The sequence below is a fragment of the Erythrolamprus reginae genome, chromosome 2, assembly GCF_031021105.1.
Source record: "Erythrolamprus reginae isolate rEryReg1 chromosome 2, rEryReg1.hap1, whole genome shotgun sequence".
NCBI classification, from domain to species: Eukaryota; Metazoa; Chordata; class Lepidosauria; order Squamata; family Dipsadidae; genus Erythrolamprus; species Erythrolamprus reginae.
The window spans coordinates 301,118,223-301,140,007 of NC_091951.1; the positions used below are offsets into that span (position 1 = coordinate 301,118,223).

At 37.2% G+C, this 21,785-nt stretch overlaps 1 protein-coding gene across 4 annotated transcripts in view; it reads right to left on the bottom strand.

Annotated features, from left to right (window-relative positions):
• The window catches only part of PAM (peptidylglycine alpha-amidating monooxygenase), a 167,171-nt gene that overhangs the window by 99,109 nt on the left and 46,277 nt on the right, over positions 1 to 21,785 (bottom strand). For all 4 annotated transcript variants that reach the window (XM_070742973.1, XM_070742975.1, XM_070742976.1 and 1 more), the window contains exons 2-3: positions 11,513 to 11,980; positions 9,750 to 9,870 (exon numbers count right to left, since the gene is read on the bottom strand). In XM_070742973.1, the coding sequence (XP_070599074.1) occupies positions 9,750 to 9,870; positions 11,513 to 11,622 (231 nt within the window). In that variant the 5' untranslated portion in view covers positions 11,623 to 11,980. The remainder of the gene's footprint in view (positions 1 to 9,749; positions 9,871 to 11,512; positions 11,981 to 21,785) is intronic.

The following is a 21,785-nucleotide window of genomic DNA, read 5'->3' on the forward strand; positions in this document are numbered from 1 at the left end:
TCAAACTGTATATTCTAGGTACAGTGAATATATATACTGGAAACCTCTAATTGTGTCAGGAACCATGAAAATTAATCAATAGAATACTTTCTTTTTAAGTAAGTGCCGGGAAAATTATTCAAACCAGACACGGTTTAGCAACAGCCTCTGTATGGTAGAACATGACAATCCTGAACTCTATTATTTCAATTCAATTGTCCCAGAAGATAGAGTCAGCAGTAATACATTACTGCATTAATTTTCTATAATACAATCAAAGTTTACTTCTAAAGAAAGAAAAAATTCAAGGAAAATAATTTATGAATAATAATAACAAAAATTGAAGCAGCGAGATATTTCACAACTTTAACAGATTGTTTGTTAAATATTACTACAACTGACATACATTCTTTAAGAGCTCTGTTAATACTAAAATAAATGGCAATTTATAAATCACGATTCATAAAGTTTTTTGATCCCCTTGCATTAAATATCTTTTAATAAATAACATTTTCCTTAACAAAATGAAATATATTATTATAATTTCATAATTTTATATTCTATATTGAATATTTTTTAAAATATCTGAATATTCAAATATTAAATACCAATTTCCAAGTTGCTAAACTAAGTTCATTATTTATTTTATATCATTTACATTTCCTTGGTTAAAATAAATTTTTCTTGAGTTTGCTTATTTAAAAACATGTACCGGTAAATCTAAAAATGTCGGTAATATGCAAAAGGACATAATTCATCTATTTTTCTATACTGTATACGGTATACTTTCAAATATAAAAATACATAGACTGATTGCAATTCTTCATTACAGTATACAGTATTCTATTTTAGAGTGGTAACTCCAAGTAACTTATATGTTGTTTTCTGGTTTCCCAAAGTACATAAATAAACAATTTACTCCAGTATAATTCTCCCTAATTCATCAATTTGAAGTAAATAATTTACATGAAGAGAAGGAACTTTAATGATTATACAAAGGCTCATTGCTCTTTATCTTTCAAACTGTCAGGGGCTGACAGTCATGCATGCTAATGGATACACTCCTATTAATACAAAAATAAATGAGCAATGAAAATGTCAATTGCTCTGCAATCTACTGTCATTATTTCATATCTTAGTCTACAAGCAAACATTAATGGTTTGGGAGTGGTTACAAATAACATACAAGTTGAATTGCCTAATTTCTTTAAGACACAATCACCTAAATAATTAAAACTGAATAATGAAAATGGAAATTTCTTTTTCCTTATATCCCCTCTTCCTTGTATTCAGCAAAAAAAGTTGTTTTTAGCATCTGAAGATTGTTTTTAACTTCAAAAGATAAAATAATAGGTAATTTAAAGATGCTAATGTTATAGTTGCTTTAACATATTTTTATATGGTTGCCATAAAGGCAGGCAGTCTGGTAGAAAGCTCCTCAAAAGATCTAACAACTAAGAAAAAATAAATTATTTAAAATTTAAGGCAAAAAGGTATATTATAGGTACCCCAAGTTATGGTTATGAATGCTGTATTTCCCCATAAATCATTGTTACAATTACCCTATATGCAGTGAAGGGCTACCAAAATTTTTACTACCACACTGTGGGTGTGGCTTATGCAGGACGCCCTGCATTTTCTTTCAACATCTTTCAGTGCAAATTGGGTACTCTAGGGTGGAGCTCCATTTTTGCTACCGCATTGCATTCCCTCCCATCCAGGCTACTGCCCATCTTGGCTATATGATGGTATAGATTTGGAAAATATGATTTATTTGGGCCTTATCACATCATCATCATCATAAATTTAGCTTATATAAGCAGCATGTTTATTGTCAAACTTATGTTTTCTGTGTATCATGAAAGTCATGTACATCAAAGTCATGTACAATTTAAATACAAGCAGCCAATTTCATATATTATCTCCTGAATCCATTAGTTTCAAAAAGGATTCATTTTCCATTTATATACTGTATATGCCTTAAAATTATATTAGCTCTATAACCTAGATCACATAGCAGGATAAAGCTGAAATGTAAAACTATCAGCAAAGAATTGTAATACAATTATAAGGTTGATGCAAGGAAATACTAGTCTCCCTTTCCTAGAGGTAAACCTACATTAAAATTTTACTTATTCTTTAAGATATCACAATTGAAGAGACGTCTGTTCTAATTAATTAATCCCTTTAATTATCCTTTCCTTAATGCACCAGCATACTTATCAATCTGAATTCTGTCAATACTGCACAGAATATTTTTCTGCATTTTTCAGTGCGGTATTACTTCTATCAAACCAAAAAAATTAAACAATGTCTATCTAGAACAGAGGTCCCCAACCTTTTTTGCACCAGGGACCGGCATTAAGCTAGACCAGTTTTCCATGGCCCGGTGGGGGGGGGGGCGCTTTGGTCATATGGGGGTGGGGTTCATTTCCTTCATTTCCTCTTTCTCTCATTCCCTCTTTCTATCCTTTCTATCTCTCACTCTTTCCTTCTCTCCCTCCCTTTCTCTCTCTTTCCTTTCTCTCATTCCCTCTTTCTATCCTTTCTATCTCTCACTCTTTCCTTCTCTCCCTCCCTTTCTCTCTCTTTCCTTTCTCTCATTCCCTCTTTCTATCCTTTCTATCTCTCACTCTTTCCTTCTCTCTCTCCCTTTCTCTCTCTTTCCTTTCTCTCATTCCCTCTTTCTATCCTTTCTATCTCTCACTCTTTCCTTCTCTCCCTCCCTCTCTTTCCTTTCTCTCATTCCCTCTTTCTATCCTTTCTATCTCTCACTCTTTCCTTCTCTCCCTCCCTTTCTCTCTCTTTCCTTTCTCTCATTCCCTCTTTCTATCCTTTCTATCTCTCACTCTTTCCTTCTCTCTCTCCCTTTCTCTCTCTTTCCTTTCTCTCATTCCCTCTTACTCTCTATCCTTTCTATCTCTCACTCCTTTCTCTCCCTCCCTTTCTCTCTCTTTCCTTTCTCTCATTCACTCTTTGTCTCCTGGGGCTGCCTGCGCCTGCCCTGCACCCCCCACCGCGGAGGGAAAGCATTTGGTATCGGCACCGCCAACCCCCCCTCCACGAGCAGCAAAAGCCTAAGCGGCGGGGTGCGCCCTTTGCATTTCGGCATTGGCGCTCTCCCCTCCACGAGCAGCAAAAGCCTCAGCGATGGAGCAGAAAGGCAAACGACGCGATCAGTCGCTGAGGCTTTTGCTGCTCCTGGAGGAGAGAGCGCCAATGCCGAAATGCAAAGGGCGCACCCCGCCGCTTAGGCTTTTGCTGCTCCTGGAGGGGGGGAGGATTTAATCCTCCCCGGCCCCCCGGCAGCCAAACCTCGCTGAGGCTTTGGAGTTCGGGCGATCCGACGGAGTTCCCGCTCCCACCAATGCTCTGCAGCCGCGCCAGAGCCACCGCCACGAGAAAGCTTTCCAAGACCCATCAACGTCCCGCTGGAAGCTGCCCTCCCGCCAGCCGCGCCGCCCCGGAGCCCCGAAGGCTCGCAGCAGAGGGAGGCAAAGCGGCACGCGGCAGCCACAACAAGCCCGCACTTGTTGCGCGATGGGAGCGCGAGGACGACCGCAGGCGCGACCCGGGCAGCCTTTCGACCGACTCGCTTTCGCCGCGCCCGGATAGCGGCGGCGTCTCCTGGGGCTGCCTGCGCCTGCCCTGCACCCCCCACCGCGGAGGGAAAGCATTGCCGAAATGCACCCCGCCGCTTAGGCTTTTGCTGCTCCTGGAGGGGGGGAGGATTTAATCCTCCCCGCCCCCCCGGCAGCCAAAGCTAGCTGTCAGCGGCGCCGCGGACCGGCTGAAAAACCCCAACGGCCCGGTCCCGGTCCGCGGACCGGCGGTTGGGGACCTCTGATCTAGAAGGCTAAATATGATGAAAGTCAGATTAAATCCATAAAGATTCATTTACGGAAGTCCCTTAAAGAGGTGTCCACAGAATCTGATGAAATGTTAAAACCAAAATAATGATGCAAGCTCCATCCCTTGTAGAGATGTAGATAGTTCTGAACATCTAAATATTGAAGCTTTACAATATCAAGAATATGAATATGCTGCAAAAGCTTCCACATTCTAATCTATAGTCTTCATGAGAAGAAAGAATAGCAACATTTGGGACAAAGATTTGCTGCAATCAGGGTCTTTCTCTTGCTTTATGTGACAGAATGAGAAATAAATGTAATAAAATTTATTGAATTTGCTTCTCTTTCCATATCACTGAGGCTAAGGCGAAGCAGAAAGCATTCAACATCTATATGTTCATCTGAAGTATACTTTGAATTCAACTCCAATCTATAATGAACTTCTAATCTAATATGCTGTGGGAAACATGCAAATCACAATGCCATAGACTCCAACTTAATATTTATCAAGGTGATCCACTGGAGAGATAAGAACAAATGACTGACTTCCCATTTTCAATGGCAGCAGGAAATCAGCCATCCGGCAGTGAAAAATCAGCGATCCGTAGTGGATACTGGAAAGAATTTAAAAGGTTTGTTTTGTTTCAAAGAAAAACTTTTTTCTTCCAGTAGCCCTCCTTAACAATCATTTTTCCTCAAGCCATTAGTATCAGAAAACCATTGCTCTGGAGCAGACTTTCTAGGTGATCAAGGAATTAAACCTCCCAATTTCCTTTCATGCCAGCAGGGCTTTTTATAATCAATGTTTCTTACAGACAAAAAAAAAAGAGAAAGCTTTATTGGTTTTCTCTTTCTCTCTCTCTCTTCAGGTGGCACTATTCAAGATTGCTTAGGAATGTATTTGTTGGGCAAATGCAGCCATAGCAAATTAAGAGTGAATGCAGGCTTGCAGAATGCTAGAAGATGGGGTGTGCATGGGGAAGAATGAAAGCATTTGTGATTCGATCACGTACAACTAAATGACGGTCAGAACAGGAAGTCAACTGAGTGAAAGAATGCATTCCAATGACTTTTTTTTAACTAAGAAAATGTGAAAACATATCGGTAATTATGGTGAGCAAGAATCTATTAAATTATGTCACTGCTTTGAAGATTCTTTAATGCTGAAGACATTAATGGATTAGCCTCGACTTACAACCTCAACCGAGCCCCACATTTCCATTAATAAGCAAAACATTGGTTAAGTGAGTTTTGCTTCTTTTATGATCTTTCTTGCCACAGTTGATGTGAATCACTGCAGTTGTTAAGTTAGTAAAATGACAGTTATGTGAATCATTGCTTTCCTATTTATTTTGCCTGTCAGAAGGTCGCAAAAAGGTGATCACATTCATCTAGAACATTGCAACTGTCCTAAATCCATGCCAATTGCCAAGCCTCTGAATTTTGATCATGCGACCATGGGGATGCTACAACAGTCATCAGTGTGAAAAACAGTCATCATGAGTAACTTTTTTCAGGTTTGTTGTGGCTTCGAATGGTCAGTAAATGAATAGTTGTAAGTCAAAAACTACCTGTACTTCACTAGCTGTTCTTCCTGAAAAATAAGAATGAACTAGCTAAGAGAGGCAAAAGAAAAATCTTAACTAGTCACCACCTGTCAAAGGTACCCTACCTAAAAAATAAGATATGCAACAGGAAAGGGGGAAATATACCAGGTTCCTAGTTCGCTCGTGGTTGTCAGTCGTCAGAGAGCTGGTCGCGAAGCGAGTGTGAGGCTCCAGCCACCTGCCCAGACATCATTTGGGTTCTTTTATCCTCTGCGCATGCGCAAAGCATTCTGTGCATTCACAGGGGTTAAAAGAACGCAAATGATGGTGGAGGGTGGGAGAAGCCTCGTGTTCACGGACGGCTCTCCGACAACCAACAGGCACAAGCGAATCAGGAGTATTTCACCCTGGAAATATACTGCACGTTCACTTGTTTCTTAGAAATAAACATGATAAACAAAACTTCTATTACTAATACTTATTTTGCTGCACAGTGCCATCTACCACACTATATACTTATCATAATACAGTACCTTACTTTATTAAAGGGCTGAGATTAGAGTAAATAACCTAGCAAAGGATGATATTTGCAGAAAAGTTTTCGGGTGACTAAGATGGCCAAAACCACACTCTTTTAATCACTGCCTCTCCTGTTAATCCTTCCACTCCTGAGAGGACCTGCCCTAATTATTCACAAGACTACAGGATGTTAAAAAGTTAGCTCAAAAAAATCATAAATTGAGATCTCAGCTTTATTAAAATGAGACGTTATGTAATTTACATTTCAACTGAGAGGCATATTCATTTACTACACCTGTAAATTCTCTTTTATGTTTAGATTTCAGGGAGGGGGGGGAACCTGCCTACTGTAGAGACCTTTTTAGCTGAGTATTTGCTTTACATCTTTTCCTACCCATTAGGTTGAAACAGCTGGTTCTAATCATAGTTTCCAGGAAATGATCCCGATAACTAGATCATTTGCTTTTCTTCTGTTTCTGAATGAGTTAATTGCAATGACACATCTTTTCTATAGCTGAATATTTTTTTATCATGAATCTAAAGGTCCCTTGGGAAAGAATTGCTGTTAAGAAAGTTAAACAAACACTTCTACAATGATTCACAATATAGTGCCATGTTACATTGGATGAAATGGAGAGTTTATCTTTAGAACACACTTCTTAACTGAAGAGCTCTACTCTATAAATCTCATTGTCCATGACATGGGGGGAAGAGTGAGCGGACCAAGACGAATGATAGTTCTTTAATATAAAAGATTTTTATATCATGTAGCTTTTCTAAGCACAGTTCTGAATATTCAATTATTTTCACAAACAATTTATTTTATATACATGTAACTCATGAAAGAACTGTATTTGGTTAATGATATTTTAAGTCAATCTTAACCGAGTGGTGTACTGGTTCCAGTATTTTAGAGTGTTGCCTTATGAATATTTAAGAGAGGAAAATCAGTTGTAATTGGCTCAATAACAGGGGGAAACAGTTTATACATCCTAATCTAATAATGATAGCATTGTACAAAGGCTATAATGTAAAAATGTACCGCATCGCAGTTGCTGCCAGATGTTATTGCTAAACTTCAAAATCCAATGATACATGCAATATTCCAGTTATTTCATTGGGATCTCACATGCTCCTACATACTAGCCACCAGTTTTGATTATCTGTGGTCATCTAGTTTAGAATGACTAAAGCTAATAACTTCAGCCATCTGTTAGACTCAAGTCCTGAAGATAGAAAAGCTACTTATATTCTGCTTATTGCTGGCAGAAATCTTTGAAACACAACCATAAAAACTAGCAACAAATTGTCAGTCCACAAGGTAGATTAGACCACAGGAAGCCTACAAATACTGTTAATGAGATTGGTTAGCCTGCAATCTTGCAAAAATCTTGCAAATCTTAAATTCTTCCTTTCTCCCCCCCTCCCATTTAAAATATTTATATAGCCACCCATCTCATAACCAAGCTTATAAGCTTATGATTTGAAGCTTTGGTCAGCTTCAAATCAAAGTATAAAACAAAATTATAATAAAACTGTAAAACTAAACACATTAAGAACAACAAAACTCTGGTGTCAAGTCATGTAGTCACTTATCTCAGTTTGTGGAAGGGAAAGCTGCTATAGAAAAGGCATGCTAAATGGTTCAATGAATTACAGAAGTCAGTCTCTCTCTCTCTCTCTCTCTCTCTCTCTCTCTCTTGCATATCTCCATCATGATCATCTTTTTTACGTCTCCATAAACAGACAATTTTCAGAAATATATTCATTAGCATAAGCACACTTTTTAACTGTAGATTCTTCCACAAAAAAAAGCAGATTAAAAAACCCCCAGCACTTCATAAAATAAACAGCACGTTTATGAAATCAGATTGTTCAAAATGGATAGGTGATGAACTTCTTGCTTCATAATTTTAAGATTTGCTTTGTATACCGTAACTCTAGAATTTTAGTTGTGCCTTCAAAATCATACCATAGAAGACTTTGACCTACCTCAGGTAGGACTCAAGTACCTGGTAGAACAAGGAGTTTTGGAGATAACTACCGTATTTTGGGGAGTATAAGACTCACCTCCCCCCACCCAAGAGGATGAAAATTTGGGTGTATCTTATACACCAAATGTATCCCTGCCCAGCCTCTCAAACGTAGATTTCAGAGGCTTTTTCCTCCATTTCTACTTTTATTCAGCCTCTGAAATTTCCGTTTGAGAGGTTGGATGGGGTTATGACAGAGGTTTCAGAGACTGAAAAATCAAGGCAAAGAGCTCACAACCACAAAACAGTTGCTAAACAGCTGGGAACAGCTGATTTGAGGGTAATCAGAGAGCCCCAAAGAGAGAGCCAGATCACTTTCTGGCCTAAGATACGAGTAGAATTCACAGCCAGGTTGCACCCTGGTGCCTTAACCACTAGGCCAAACTGACTTTCAGTTTGGGTTGGTATAGCCTTCTTCATGAAACTAGCAAATGTTTTATTTCCTATTCTTTATAGAGATGACATTAGTAAAGATACGTGGTCGCTGTCAATAAAATATGAGCCTGAACTACAATTCATCCCAATTCGTATTACTATTGTGACATCAGATACAAAAAATGGACACTTATTTCAGGAAATACTATTAGAAAATATAAACATCTAAGGGGCCAATGATGTAGTGTAGGCTGTTTTATCATATGGCTGTTTATCACAGAAGACAATTTCTAGACTGCCCAAGGAGACATACAGCATTGTGCGTCTTGTTTGTGTTCCAATCATTTTCCTAGAATAGTTTACACGTACGTTCACACAATTCTCCCTTGTTGGTCCTCTGAGGAAGGCCCGGTCATGAAATAGATACCACAGGGATTCCAGGATTCCTACCTTGTTGTGTAGAATACAACAGAATCTTAAAAGCTTAAGATTTTTTTCTTTGCTTTGATACTGAGCAAAATCAAGGCAGGCTTATCTTGAGTTTCTTTAACCTGTTTCCTTCTATCTATTATATTTTAAAGATGCCCAGAATCATTGTATTAGTAAAATGGGTGGCATAGAAATCCAATCATCAATCAATCTTTGGTGTGGGTAATCCCTTGTCCAAGCTTTTTTAAAGCTTTTTCTAAATGAGCTCTACATTCCTTAACATTTGTGTATACCAAATAATTTTGCATTATATATTTTTTTGTTTAAAATCCTTACTTACTCTTCACTAGCATCTTTTACTATCAATTCAGTATCCCTATACTCCCAAGATTGTTCCATTATAGCCAGCCTCTAGAAGTGTCTGTCATATTTTTAACAGTCTCCCTTATCCCTTATAATTATCCTATTAGCACAGTAGTATAGTAGTTATCTGACATGTCATTGGTTAGCTAATTAACTTTTCCAAAATGTAACAAGGTGTTTGGTATTTATATATTTATGGGTATTTTTTTTAAAGTTTCAATAATATTCACTATTAATAGTCACTTTAAAGAAGTATAAAGCGCATTTTTGCATCTCTAGGCCCAATATTGTTATCTGATATGTGATGGTTGATTATGTGGGCAAGTTCAATTACAGATCTGATGGGAAACATACTGTAACAATTTCCTCAAGCAAATATATTTTACCATATAATATCATCCAAGGTTCTTATTTGTGCAATATAAATGTAGAATTGCTGAGGACACCAAAAATAAACATGTTCTTTTAATTATCACCATTTCTTTATTTCCAGTGACCCTAGAAAACAAACCCTGAAAGCAACAGCAACTATGACAATAATCAGCTCCCTATGAAATCTGACATGAAGTACCAAATCATGCCACTCAATTCTTAAATAATGTTATTTTCTGTAGATAAATAAGGTACAAGTTAGCATCATGCATAAATTTTACCTTTTTAGGAGTCACTCCAGGCATACGAATGTCCAGTGCAAATTCTGATAAACCTAATGGAACCAACTGCCTGGTGCTACCAAGACATTCATTGGAATTAGATGTAGTAGCATCCTTATACCTAAAAATTAATAGGAAATTTGAACATTATAATAATGCTTGCTATTTAAATGTATTTTTATTAGCTTGTAAAATTTATCAAGGCGTTCTATTAATTCTTGCTACTGTTTTCAAATTTCAAAAATATCCCTTTTATAACAAAATGAATTAGCCACCGTTTCATATTATATCATAATAATATATTATTGCCATGTAAGATGTACAGGTTGTCATGTACAGATGAAAAGGAGAAAGGTATAATTTGAGAGGAGAGATTACCAATTATTTAAATTGTAATCTAGTCAAGTTAACATTATAAATATGATAAAGGTTATGTTGCTATAATACATTGGACAATTACAGCCCATTTACTCATAATACATTACCATTCCAACTTAAATACTAACATCTGTACGATGCATTCGTGTAAAGTTTAAAAAGTCTAAGAAAAAGGTCTTGAATTACAATTCACAAAATACATTAGTAAACAACAGTTTAATCTCATATACTTCTAATTTTTATCTAATCAATTCAATCATAATTTTATATTAAAAGTATGTTTTCAAATCAATAACAGGTCCTTGATATGATGCAAAAATATATAGAACATTGCACATATAACCATAATTTAAGAGCATATATAACCATTGCATATATAACCATAATGCTTTAAGAATTCATCCTGAAATTTTCATGAGATATTATTATTATTATTATTATTATTATTATTATTATTATTATTAATTAATTTATTTATTGGATTTGTATGCCGCCCCTCTCCGTAGACTCGGGGAGGCAAACAACAGTGATAAAAAACAGCATGTAACAATCCAATATTAAAACAACTACTATAAAACCAAACATACATACAAACATACCATGCCTAAATTGTAGAAGCCTAGGGGGAAAAATATCTCAGTTCCCCCATGCCTGACGGCAAAGGTGGGCTTTAAGAAGCTTACAAAAGGTGAGGAGGGTGGGGGCAATTCTAATCTCTGGGGGGGAGTTGGTTCCAGAGGGCTGGGGCCGCCAAAGAGAAGGTTCTTCCCCTGGGTCCCGCCAAACGACATTGTTTAGTTGACGGGACCCAGAGAAGGCCCACCCTGTGGGACCTAACTGTTCGCTGGGATTCGTGCAGCAAAAGGCGGTCCCTGAGATAATCTGGTCCGGTGCCATGAAGGGCTTTATAGGTCATAACCAACACTTTGAATTGTGACCGGAATCTGATCGGCAACCAATGCAGACTCCGGAGTGTTGGGGTAACATGGGCATATTTGGGGAAGCCCATGATTGCTCTTGCAGCTGCATTCTGCACATCTGTTGTAAAAGATTAAGCTAACAAGCTGTAGGTGTTCTGAAACCTTTGAAAGAGCTATTCAAATCCAAGAGGAAGATGAGTTACCATAGGTTTCCATAAATAAATGACTTAACTATAGTTCAATTACTGCTATTATAATAATGTACCAAGGAAAAGCAGTGAACATTTCAATGAATATTTCAAGCATCCAGTGACTAGCATAAGGAAATAAATCCTTCCAAATGAGCTTATTGTTGTTTACCATTAGAGGCTATTGTTTAAAACATGTAACACATTTATCAAAATTGATCCTGAAGTGAAGCTGCAAATACTGATAAATAACACAAAATGTGTCTAAATCACTCACCTCTTAAAGACAGAAAGAGGGCTTCTGAAAGCCCAACAGCTGTTTTGAAAAATAAAGAACAATATTAGCAAGTTGTTAACAAGGCCAGCCATGTCCACCCTGCTGTTCATGACCCTATTATGGCAGCAGGGAAAGGGCAGCGCAGCTTTATCGGCTGTGATCCTGACAATTAGGCAGTGGCACAACTATCCATTTTCTTCTTCATTATGATGTTCTCCGCAGGAATCCTACAGCATTTGACAGACCATCTGTCTTAGAAGGTGATGTTCTTTAAATCAGAAAGAGGTGGCAAAATAAGAGATATTTCCTTTCGAGTACTTTTGTCCAATGAAAAGAAGGCTGGGATCACTGTTCCAGAGTCTTCTTAAGTCTGCTGTCAAATCTCCGGATTCTGTTGTCAGTCCATTCCACAGTGAAAAAAGCTCCTAGTGGCATCACAGAAAACCTGGGCCAATCATGATTCAAAACCTGTAAAAATAGAAGCAATGGATGACTAACATGTTAGGTATTTAATTTTTAGGAAATTGCTATTAAAGTTTTTTCAGACCTTAGGTATTTTACAAGCTTCATCTCAACTCACAAAAAGTTTTGTAAGCTTTGTTGACCTACTTCTGCATCTTTAAACATTACATAGCAATTTTCACAAGTCTGAGGTGTGAATATGTCTATCTGTTTATGGCTACATCTATAAGTATATACAAACATTTTTTGTGAACACTGTAGGCAAACATAGCAACATTAGTCTAGCAAATTCCCCCAAGCATTCTAGTGACAGGATTTATAAACCTAAAGTGCAGTCAGTTCTAGCTCTTTTCTTCAGAGAAATCTATATGCTGAATTTGAAATGAAGCATACTTTCCCCAACTTTTTCTATTTATGTACAGTTTAGAGCACGGAGATGCTTAGCATCCTACATATAATATTTAAAAACAGATTTTTTAAAAAAACGAGTAATGTGTCTATTATTCCAATCTAGAAGCTAAAAAGCAGGCAGCATATAGCTATAATGTTTTACAGATTTTTAGGCTATAATTGTGCAAATGCTTTCAGCAAATTAAGCTGCGGGAGCTGAGAATCTCTAGTTTCTAAATATCCATTATTTTCTTTATATTTCCCTTGGCCCATTTCATTTCAATTTATGATACAGTGTATTCATACTTTGCTGTTATTCCTACTACAGCAATTACTTGGCACTCAAAAAAGCTAACACGTACATTATTCCTAGAAAAATAGAAATATTCAAAATAGCTAGTATTTAATGAATACAATCTCAATTTTATGCAAAATATTTTATTAACTGTCTAATTAGAATTATAAACATGATCTTGAAATACGCTTTCCATGTTCATAGAGTTATATCAGCTTATGATTATACACTCAATTTTAACTAACAAATAGCATATTAAAAACACAAACATAATGTGCAGAAGATTTTAAAAAAAACGCACACCAAGGTTAAGTTTCATTAACAGTCTTTTTATTATTTATGAAATGCCTTGAATTATATTAACCAATAGGCTGAAGAAGTAACAACAAATATTTTTCAAGGAAACGCTATGTGAGAAGTGAAATAGAAAAGAATAAAGGGAAACAAGAGAAAATAAGGAATATAATCACAAAATTACATGATGCTTTTGGGTTAATTAGATCGGTGCTTTGGCTTTGTTTTGTGCTAAGACATGCTTCTGACAGAAACATCAAATAAAAGAAGAAACAGAAATAAAGTCAAGCAGAAAGTCTAGACAACTATTTTGATTTTTTAGAAGTCAACACGGCACATTAAGGGCTGAGTAAGCACTAAGAGGAAAGACATCTGAAATAGAGCCCCAGGGCTCTGCCAGTCCTTTGAAAAGGTGCTTCTTAATGCATGGAAGAGTGTATCAAGCATCTCTTTCTGAATCATTCAACTGCACTGGAAGCTGCTCTAGGCTGTTTTCTGCATACACGTGCATGGCTAGCCACTTTGCTTTGCATCTTTCCTTGCAAAACAAAGTGACGTTACTTTTACTATACTTGGGGAGACAATATATTATATATATATATATATTAAAACTATATATAAAATATAACTACCAAGCTTGAAAATTTTGGGCTTAGACAATTTAGAACTATGCCACCTTTGGTCTGACCTAAGTACAATACAGTGGTACCTCTGCTTACGAACTTAATTTGTCCCATGACCAGGTTCTTAAGTAGAAAAGTTTGTAAGAAGAAGCAATTTTACACCATAGGAATCAATGCAAAAGCAAATAATGTGTGCAATTGGAGAAACCACAGGGAGGGTGGAGGCCCTGTTTCCTCCCAAGAGAGTCCTAGAGAGGCCCCACGGAGGCTTCTCCCTGCCTTTTCTGGCCCTGTTTCATCCCAGGAGATTCCTAGAGAGGCCCCACAAAATCAGAAAAGGCTTCTCCCTGCCTTTTCTGGTTACAGTTTCGGAGGCTCGGGTTTGTAAGTAGAAAATGGTTCTTGAGAAGAGGCAAAAAAAATCTTGAACACCTGGCTCTTATCTAGAAAAGTTCGTAAGTAGAGGCGTTTGTAGGTAGATGTACCACTGTCCATAAAATTATCCGCTACAATATCCTACCTATCAATAACTACTTCAGTTTCAACCACAATCAACAGCACACAATAGATGCAAACATAAGGTAAACTGCTCCAAACTTGATACCAGAAATTATGACTTCAGCAACAGAGTGGTCAATGCCTGGAATGCACTACCTGACTCTGTGGTTACTTCCCCAAATCCCCATAACTTTAACCTTAGACCAGTGATGGCGAACCTTTTTTTCCTCGGGTGCCAAAACAAGGTATGTGCATGCTATCACATATGCAAGAGGGTCCACGCCCCAAATTCAATGCCTGGGCAGGGCAAAAACAGCTTCCCCTAGCCCCCTGGAAACCCTCTGGAGGCTGGAAACGGCTTGTTTCCCAACTTTGGTGGGCCCAGTAGGCTTGTGTTTCATCCTCCCCAGGCTCCAAAGGCATCCCTGGAGCTGGGGGAGTGAAAAAATGCCCTCCCCCCATCACCCTGGAAGCCATAAATGCCCTCTCAGAGCCTCTGTGCAAGCCAAAAATCAGCTGGCTGGCACACACATGCATGTTGGAGCTCAGCTAAGGCAATGTCTAGCATGCAAGCAGATATGGCTCCAAGTGCCACTTGTGGCATCCATGCCATAGGTTTGACATCACTGCCTTAGACTGTCTAATGTTCCTAAGACATCACTGCCTTAGACTGTCTAATGTTCCTAAGAGATCTGTAAGGGACATGCATAAGGGCACCAATGTGCCTACTATCCCCATCTATTCGTATCCATATCCTGTATTCATAATTATGTTTATACTTATCTTATACATGTATGACAAATAAAATAAATATCTCCGCATCACAAATTTAAAAAGTACCCCTAAATGAATTTAATCAGGTTTTCTTCCATTATTTGTTCCTGGCTATTGTTTTCAGTCTGCAAGAGTTTGTTCATAGTTGGAAGTATATATAGCTAGTCCACATCCTTTCCATTTATATTCATTAGGACGTCAGTTCCAATAAATTCTGCATCAACTTACCATTTTAATAATAGGTAATAGTAGGTATTTGTTTCTTTAAGAAACAAATATATGAACTTCTATATGTCACTTTTGAATCATAAACTGCACTGCAAACCACTGAACCGCTGAACTTCGTTCCAAAATGCATTTTAATTTGAGAATTTAATTTGAGAAGTGTGCATCACAGTCCCTCTGAGGGAGAGGGATGGTATAGAAATGTAAAAGTGAATTAATTAATTAATTAATTAATTATGTTTAGAAATGGTCTTCCCTAGGCTTATTTATATACTCCACCTTGAGTATACATTTTTCATCCTTTCTCAATCAGTCCAAAATATATGAAATGTTCATTTAAGGAGATGAAACTAAATGACTTTTAAAAGCATATTTCCTGCTTATTGGTGTACTGTAAACCTGTAACTTTTAATTCCACTTGAGAGAATTCCAGAGTGTGCAAAGAGCCTATGAATTGTTGCAGACTGTTCATATAGGGAAAGTAATAAAATTATACTGCTATGTGCATGTTATACTCCATTGCCCAAACTATACATATTCAAGAACTGATCCATCTAACAAAGAGCACAATACTGATTAACAAGACAGCAAGACTCTCATGACATATTTGAGTTTCAGCAGACCACAATGAAATCACTCAAGTGTGACATACATGTCAAAAAATAATGGAGTTATGTTTTGCTTTTTAATATATTGCTAAAGAAACTGGCAAATGACACCATGAAAGTAATACATTTTAGTTAGTTGATAATATCCTTAAAGAATTATGTAGTTAATGCTATATAAAATATAACTTAATAGTTAAATCATAAACATATTAAATGTTTAGTGCTGCTAGCGTTTAATAGCGTTTAAAGCCAAAATATATCTTAGTATTAACAAAACACTTATGCTACTATTTCCAGAAACATTTTGCAACAAATAGTTTGACCGTTAAGTTTCGGCAGAGAATGATGGTAAGGAGTCTAATATATTCTAAAAAAGGTATTTCTCTTCTCAGACCGATTTTATTAACATGCATATTTACTCTGAATGTGTAACCCTTTGATTTTATAAAATTTTGAAAAGAAAATTTAAACAATAAATTAATTTATACAAAAATGTACATATTTCTGAAGGGTCCAAATGTTGCCTTTCAAAATTCTAAAAATAAGCAAGAAGTATATAATGACATCTGACATCCATTACTTAATAGATTTATTTATTTATTTATTCAATTTTTATGTCACCCTTCTCCTTAGACTCAGTGTGGCTTACAACATGTTAGCAATAGCTCTTTTTAACAGAGGCAGCATATTGCCCCCAGAATCCGGGTCCTCATTTTACATACCTCTGAAGGATGGAAGGCTGAGTCAACCTTGAGCGGGTGATGAGATTTGAACTGCTGATCTACAGATCTACATTCAGCTTCAGTGGCCTGCAGTACAGCACTCTACCTGCTGCGCCACCCCAGCTCATTCTCGAGCAGAGAATTGTTCCCTCTCATAAAATCCATTATACAGTGGTACCTCTACTTATGAACTTAATTCATTCCATGACCAGGTTCTTAAGTAGAAACGTTTGTAAGAAGAGCAATTTTTCCCATATGAATCAATGTAAAAGCAAATAATGCATGTGATTGGGAAAACCACAGGGAAGATGGAAGCCGTTTCCTCCTAGGAGATTCCTAGAGAGGCCCCACAGAGGCTTCTCCCCACCTTTTCTGGCCCTGTTTCCTCCCAGGAGATTCCTAGAGAGGCCCCACGGAGGCTTCTCCCTGCCTTTTCCTGTTACAGTCTCGGAGGCTTGGGTTTGTAATTGGAAAATGGTTCTTGAAAAGAGACAAAAAAAATCTTGAACACCCAGTTCTCATCTCTAAGTAGAGGTACCACTGTATGCGGAAATGTCCAGTATCATCATCAGCAAAAAGATTTCCCCAATCTATTGTTCTCGCTGTGAGTTTAGAATATAACCCCTAGTCAGAATGCCTAGACAGTTACATTCTGAGGATGTTTGTTAGAAAATAGATTAGGAAAAGTTAAAATAGGCCATTAACTTCCAGATATTCTGGAAGCACAAAGCAGGACACAACCATGAAAGCTTCATACCACATGTACTTTACAGTTATTCATTTGAAACTTACTATTTATTATTCATACGTCTTCTTAGAAAATGTCACAGTCATACAGATTAGGACAAAGATTATCGAAAAGAAATCTTGTATCACACAATATATTTCCACTAGCATAGTGTAACATTCTTCTCCTATGTAGGAGCTCCTAGGTAACATACTAAAATTTTGCATTGGAAGAAGGTCTTACTGAGGATCTGGAGGTCTAGATGCATGCTTTTGCATTATGAGGTAAATATGTTTCCTCTGATAAATTATAATGGTAGACTTTCCTCTCAACAAAACCAGCAGTGTTATAACTAGGAGTATAACAGGTGTATAAAACAGAGATTGTTACACAATTACAATTCAGCCTTGATTATGAACTTTCTAGTGGTTGCAATACAGGTCGACATACGGCCACAATTGAACTCAAAATTTATGTTGTTAAGTGATTTTTGTCCTATCTTGCCAGATTTGTTAAGTGAATCACTGAAGTTGGGAGAAAGTGCACAACAATTGGGAGAAAGCACAATTAACAGTAGCGACTGTGAGAGAGAATTTGGAGTCTTGGTGGATAACCAACTAAATATGAGCCAATAATGAGCAGCAGTGGCTAAAAAAAGCCAACACAATCTTAAGCTGCATTAACAGGGGGTTACATGCCAAGACTAAGCAGGGGGTACACACCAAGACTAAGCATAATGCCCTAGTTAGACCACACCTGGAGTACTGCATTCAATTTTGATCATCGTACTACAAAAAGGATACAGAAAAGAGCAACCAGAATGATAGGGGGACTGGAAACCAAGACATACAAAGAGAGGTTACTGGTACTGGGCATGAATAGTCTAGCAAAAAGGAGGGCCAGAGGGAACGTGATAGTAGGGGTTGCCACAGAGAGGAGGGGCTCACACCATTTTCCAGGGCACCAGAGGGCCAGACCAGGAGCAATGGATGGAAACTGACCAAGGAGAGATTCAACCTGGAAATAAGGAAGAACTTTCTGATGGTGAGAGCAATCAACCAGTGGAACAGACTACCAGCAAAGTTTGTGAACGCCCCATCACTTGACACATTCAAAAGGAATTTGGACTGCCATCTGGCTGGGATGCTGTAGGGTTTCCTGCTTGAGCAAGGGGTTGGACTTTATGACCTTGTCAGAAGGCAACTAAAATGGATTCATGACCCCAGGACACAGCAAAGGTCATAAATAAGAGTCAGTTGCCTAATGTCTGAATTTTGATCACATGACCATGGGGATATTCTAATGGTCATAAGTGGAAAAAATGGTCATGTCACTTTTTTCAGCGACGTTGAAATTTTGAATGGTCACTAAATGAACTGTTGTGAGTCGGTAATTTCTCTCCATTTCCTGCAGAGAAAAGGCCCACACAATAAGGAATGAGTTCCGTTTAAAGCAATACCATACTGGAAATTTTATTATAAGAAAAGTCCCAGTTCTGCATAGAAATGCTAGTTCATTTTAAATGTAGCTCTTTAAGTCTAATTTTAATATTACACAAAAGGCTTCCAAATAGTACTATAGAAACTGATTGTTTAGAAAACTGCATTGTGAGAAAATGAAGCCTTCATATTATAAAAAAGGAGAAGCACTAATCAAATGAAAGACATGTTCTATGAACTTTTTATTTCAAATAATGCAGTGAATGAAGGATTTAAAATGGAAAGTTTCTTTTTCCAATCTTCCATAGCTCAAAGCAATTACACTGTTGAAAAAATCTGAAATATAGCACTCTACTGGCCTACCACACAAGATAAATACCCATGAATACATCCCTTTGATTGGAAGACAAATGACTGGGGAAACATCACAAATTTAGTTAGTTTACATAAAACACAGCTGAAACAATAAAAATGTTCCAAATATACACCATGGTATATTGTAAATCTCATTTGCAGCATAAGGCTGGGTTTTTTGGTGTGTGTGTGTGTGTTTGTTTGTTTTTCTGGTTAAAGCAGAAATAAGGAAGAGGATAACACTATAGTTAGTTATCTGGTCTGGAAAACTCCAGATAACCAATGGATGGCAACAAAAATGTTATACAACATAAAATGTGTGCTGACATCTTATGGTAATAAGATTTTTGCAGGCAAGATTTGGTGGACCTACTAAAACAAAACATTGTTCTATAACTACCAGAGGTAGAGCACATTACGTCTTTTACTGCCAGCTCTTTGAATCTGAAAAGTTGATTATGATTAGACTAAACACAGACTATGCAAAAATTAGAAAAACAGGGTAAATGTATTTATTTATCAAATTTTAAAAAATAAATGATGAGTGATAGAATTAAGAATTGGGGAAAAAAAGATGAACTGGGATGAATGTATCTGGAATAGTTAAGAAGGACAAGAGATTATGGGTTTATTAATATCTGCTGAAAAAAAAGCCAGAAATAATCTACTGCATTTTTCAGAGTATAAAATACATCTAGATTTTAGAGGAAGAAAACAAGGAAAAAAAGGATTCTGAACCAAATGGTGTATATTATTTAATAAATTACAAGTACAGGTATAGCAAAATACTTTTACAACCATGCACACTTTTTACCATCTTGTACACTTTTTACAAACTTCAAACTTGACAACTTTAAGACTTGTGGACTTCAATTACCAGAATTTCTCCTCCAGTCATGCTAGCTCAAGAGTGGGAGTTTAGGTCCACAAGTCTTAAACTTGCCAAGTTTGAAGATCCTTGAACCCCTAATCCCTAACCCAGGGGTCTTCAAACTTGACAGCTTTAAGACTAATGGACTTCAACTCCCAGAATTTCTCCTCCAGTCATGCTAGATGGGGTAATTAGAAGACAAAAATACACCCTTTTTGAGAAAAATGGCTTGGTTTTTTTGCCCAATTTTTTTTTTGCAAAAATGGGGCATATAGAGGGTTACCAAGCACACTGGTATTTTTATACGTTAGGGACCTCTTAAGAGGCATGTAAAGTCCACGGTAGACAGTCTAAGGTAAAAGGTATGGGGGTTAGATAAACTAACAGCAAGATCAGGTAAGATTCCAGACATTCATTCATTCATTCATTCATTCATTCATTCATTCATTCATTCATTCATTCATTCATTCATTCATTCATTCAATTTTTATGCCTTCCTTCTCCTTAGACTTAGGGCGGCTTACAACATGTTAGCAATAGCTCTTTTTAACAGAGCCAGCATACTGCCCCCACAATCCGGGTCCTCATTTTACCCACCTCGGAAGGATGGAAGGCTGAGTCAACCTTGAACCGGTGATGAGATTTGAACCGCTGACCTGCAGATCAAAAGTCGGCTTTAGTGGCCTGCAGTACAGCACTTTACCTGCTGCGCCACCCCGGCTCTTATTTATTATTCTATCACAGAAATCATATTTTCTTTTATCAAGATTAGAGTGGCTTACATTTAGTTTGTATCTATTGATAGGCCTAGTGTTATTTGGGTTGAAATTAAAGTAGTCATTAACAGGTAGGGCATTAAGATAGATGATTTTGTGTACTAAGCTTAGGTCAGAATGTAGGCGGCGTTGTTCAAGGTTATCCAGGCCTAAAATTTATCTAATGTATTAATATCCAAAATATAGTGTGGGTTCCATGCAGGTGAACAGTATTCAAGGATAGGTCTGGCAAAGGTTTTGTAGGCCCTAGTTAGAAGTATAAAGTTATCAGAGAGAAAACTTTATAAAATAAAGTTGATGACTCTTAATGCCTTTTTAGCAATGTTGTTACAATGAGCTCTGGGGCATAGATCTTTTGAAATGAGTACACCAAGGGCCTTAACAGAGTATGGGTCATCTTTTACATTGTTTCTGTACAGGTTGCATTTGATGTTTTGATTTTTATTGTCAATGTGTAGGAGAGGACTAAGCATTTGTTAGCAGAGATTTACATAATCTAGGTCGTTTTGTAGGGTAGTAAAATTGTCTGTTGTTGTTAAATATTTTTACATTGTTGGCAAAGAGAACGCAGCTGCTTAAAATATAATCAAAAAGGTTGTTTATGTAAAGTAAAAAGAGTGTTGATCCTAGAATGCGGTCTTGGGGAACACCACTATTAACTGGTACCGGGTTTGAGATAGCGTTTCCAATTTTAACTATTTGTTGCCTGGAATGCAGCTATACACTTATGCAAGTATCCAGAACTTAGAAGAACTTAGTTTTAACAGAAGTTTGTTATGTACCACAGAATCAAAGGCTTTGCAGAAGTCTATGTAGACTGCATCTATTGCTTTACCCTGGTCAAACTGAGAGGTCCAAATGTTTTTGCAATGTATGTGTTGCAGAGTACATGATAATTTTTTCCCCAAAGCCAAATTGCTTATTAGAGAGTAGAAGCCCAAGAGCCTTACCATTAATGCAACCAAACTTGGGTTTTCTGAAGATGTCACTTTTAAAGAATTTACAGGTTTAAATAATTCCCACTAATTTATATGGAGAAAGTGAGTGTACCGTACGATGTCTGAAAAAATAAATCTAGATTCATGATGGAGAACCTATGGCACAAGGGCCACACGTATCTAAGGGCACCCAAGGTGTTGCTCTATGTCAGCTTCATTGCACATGTGCACACTGGCCAGCTGATTTAGGTTTGCCCTCACTGATCTAAACAGTTAA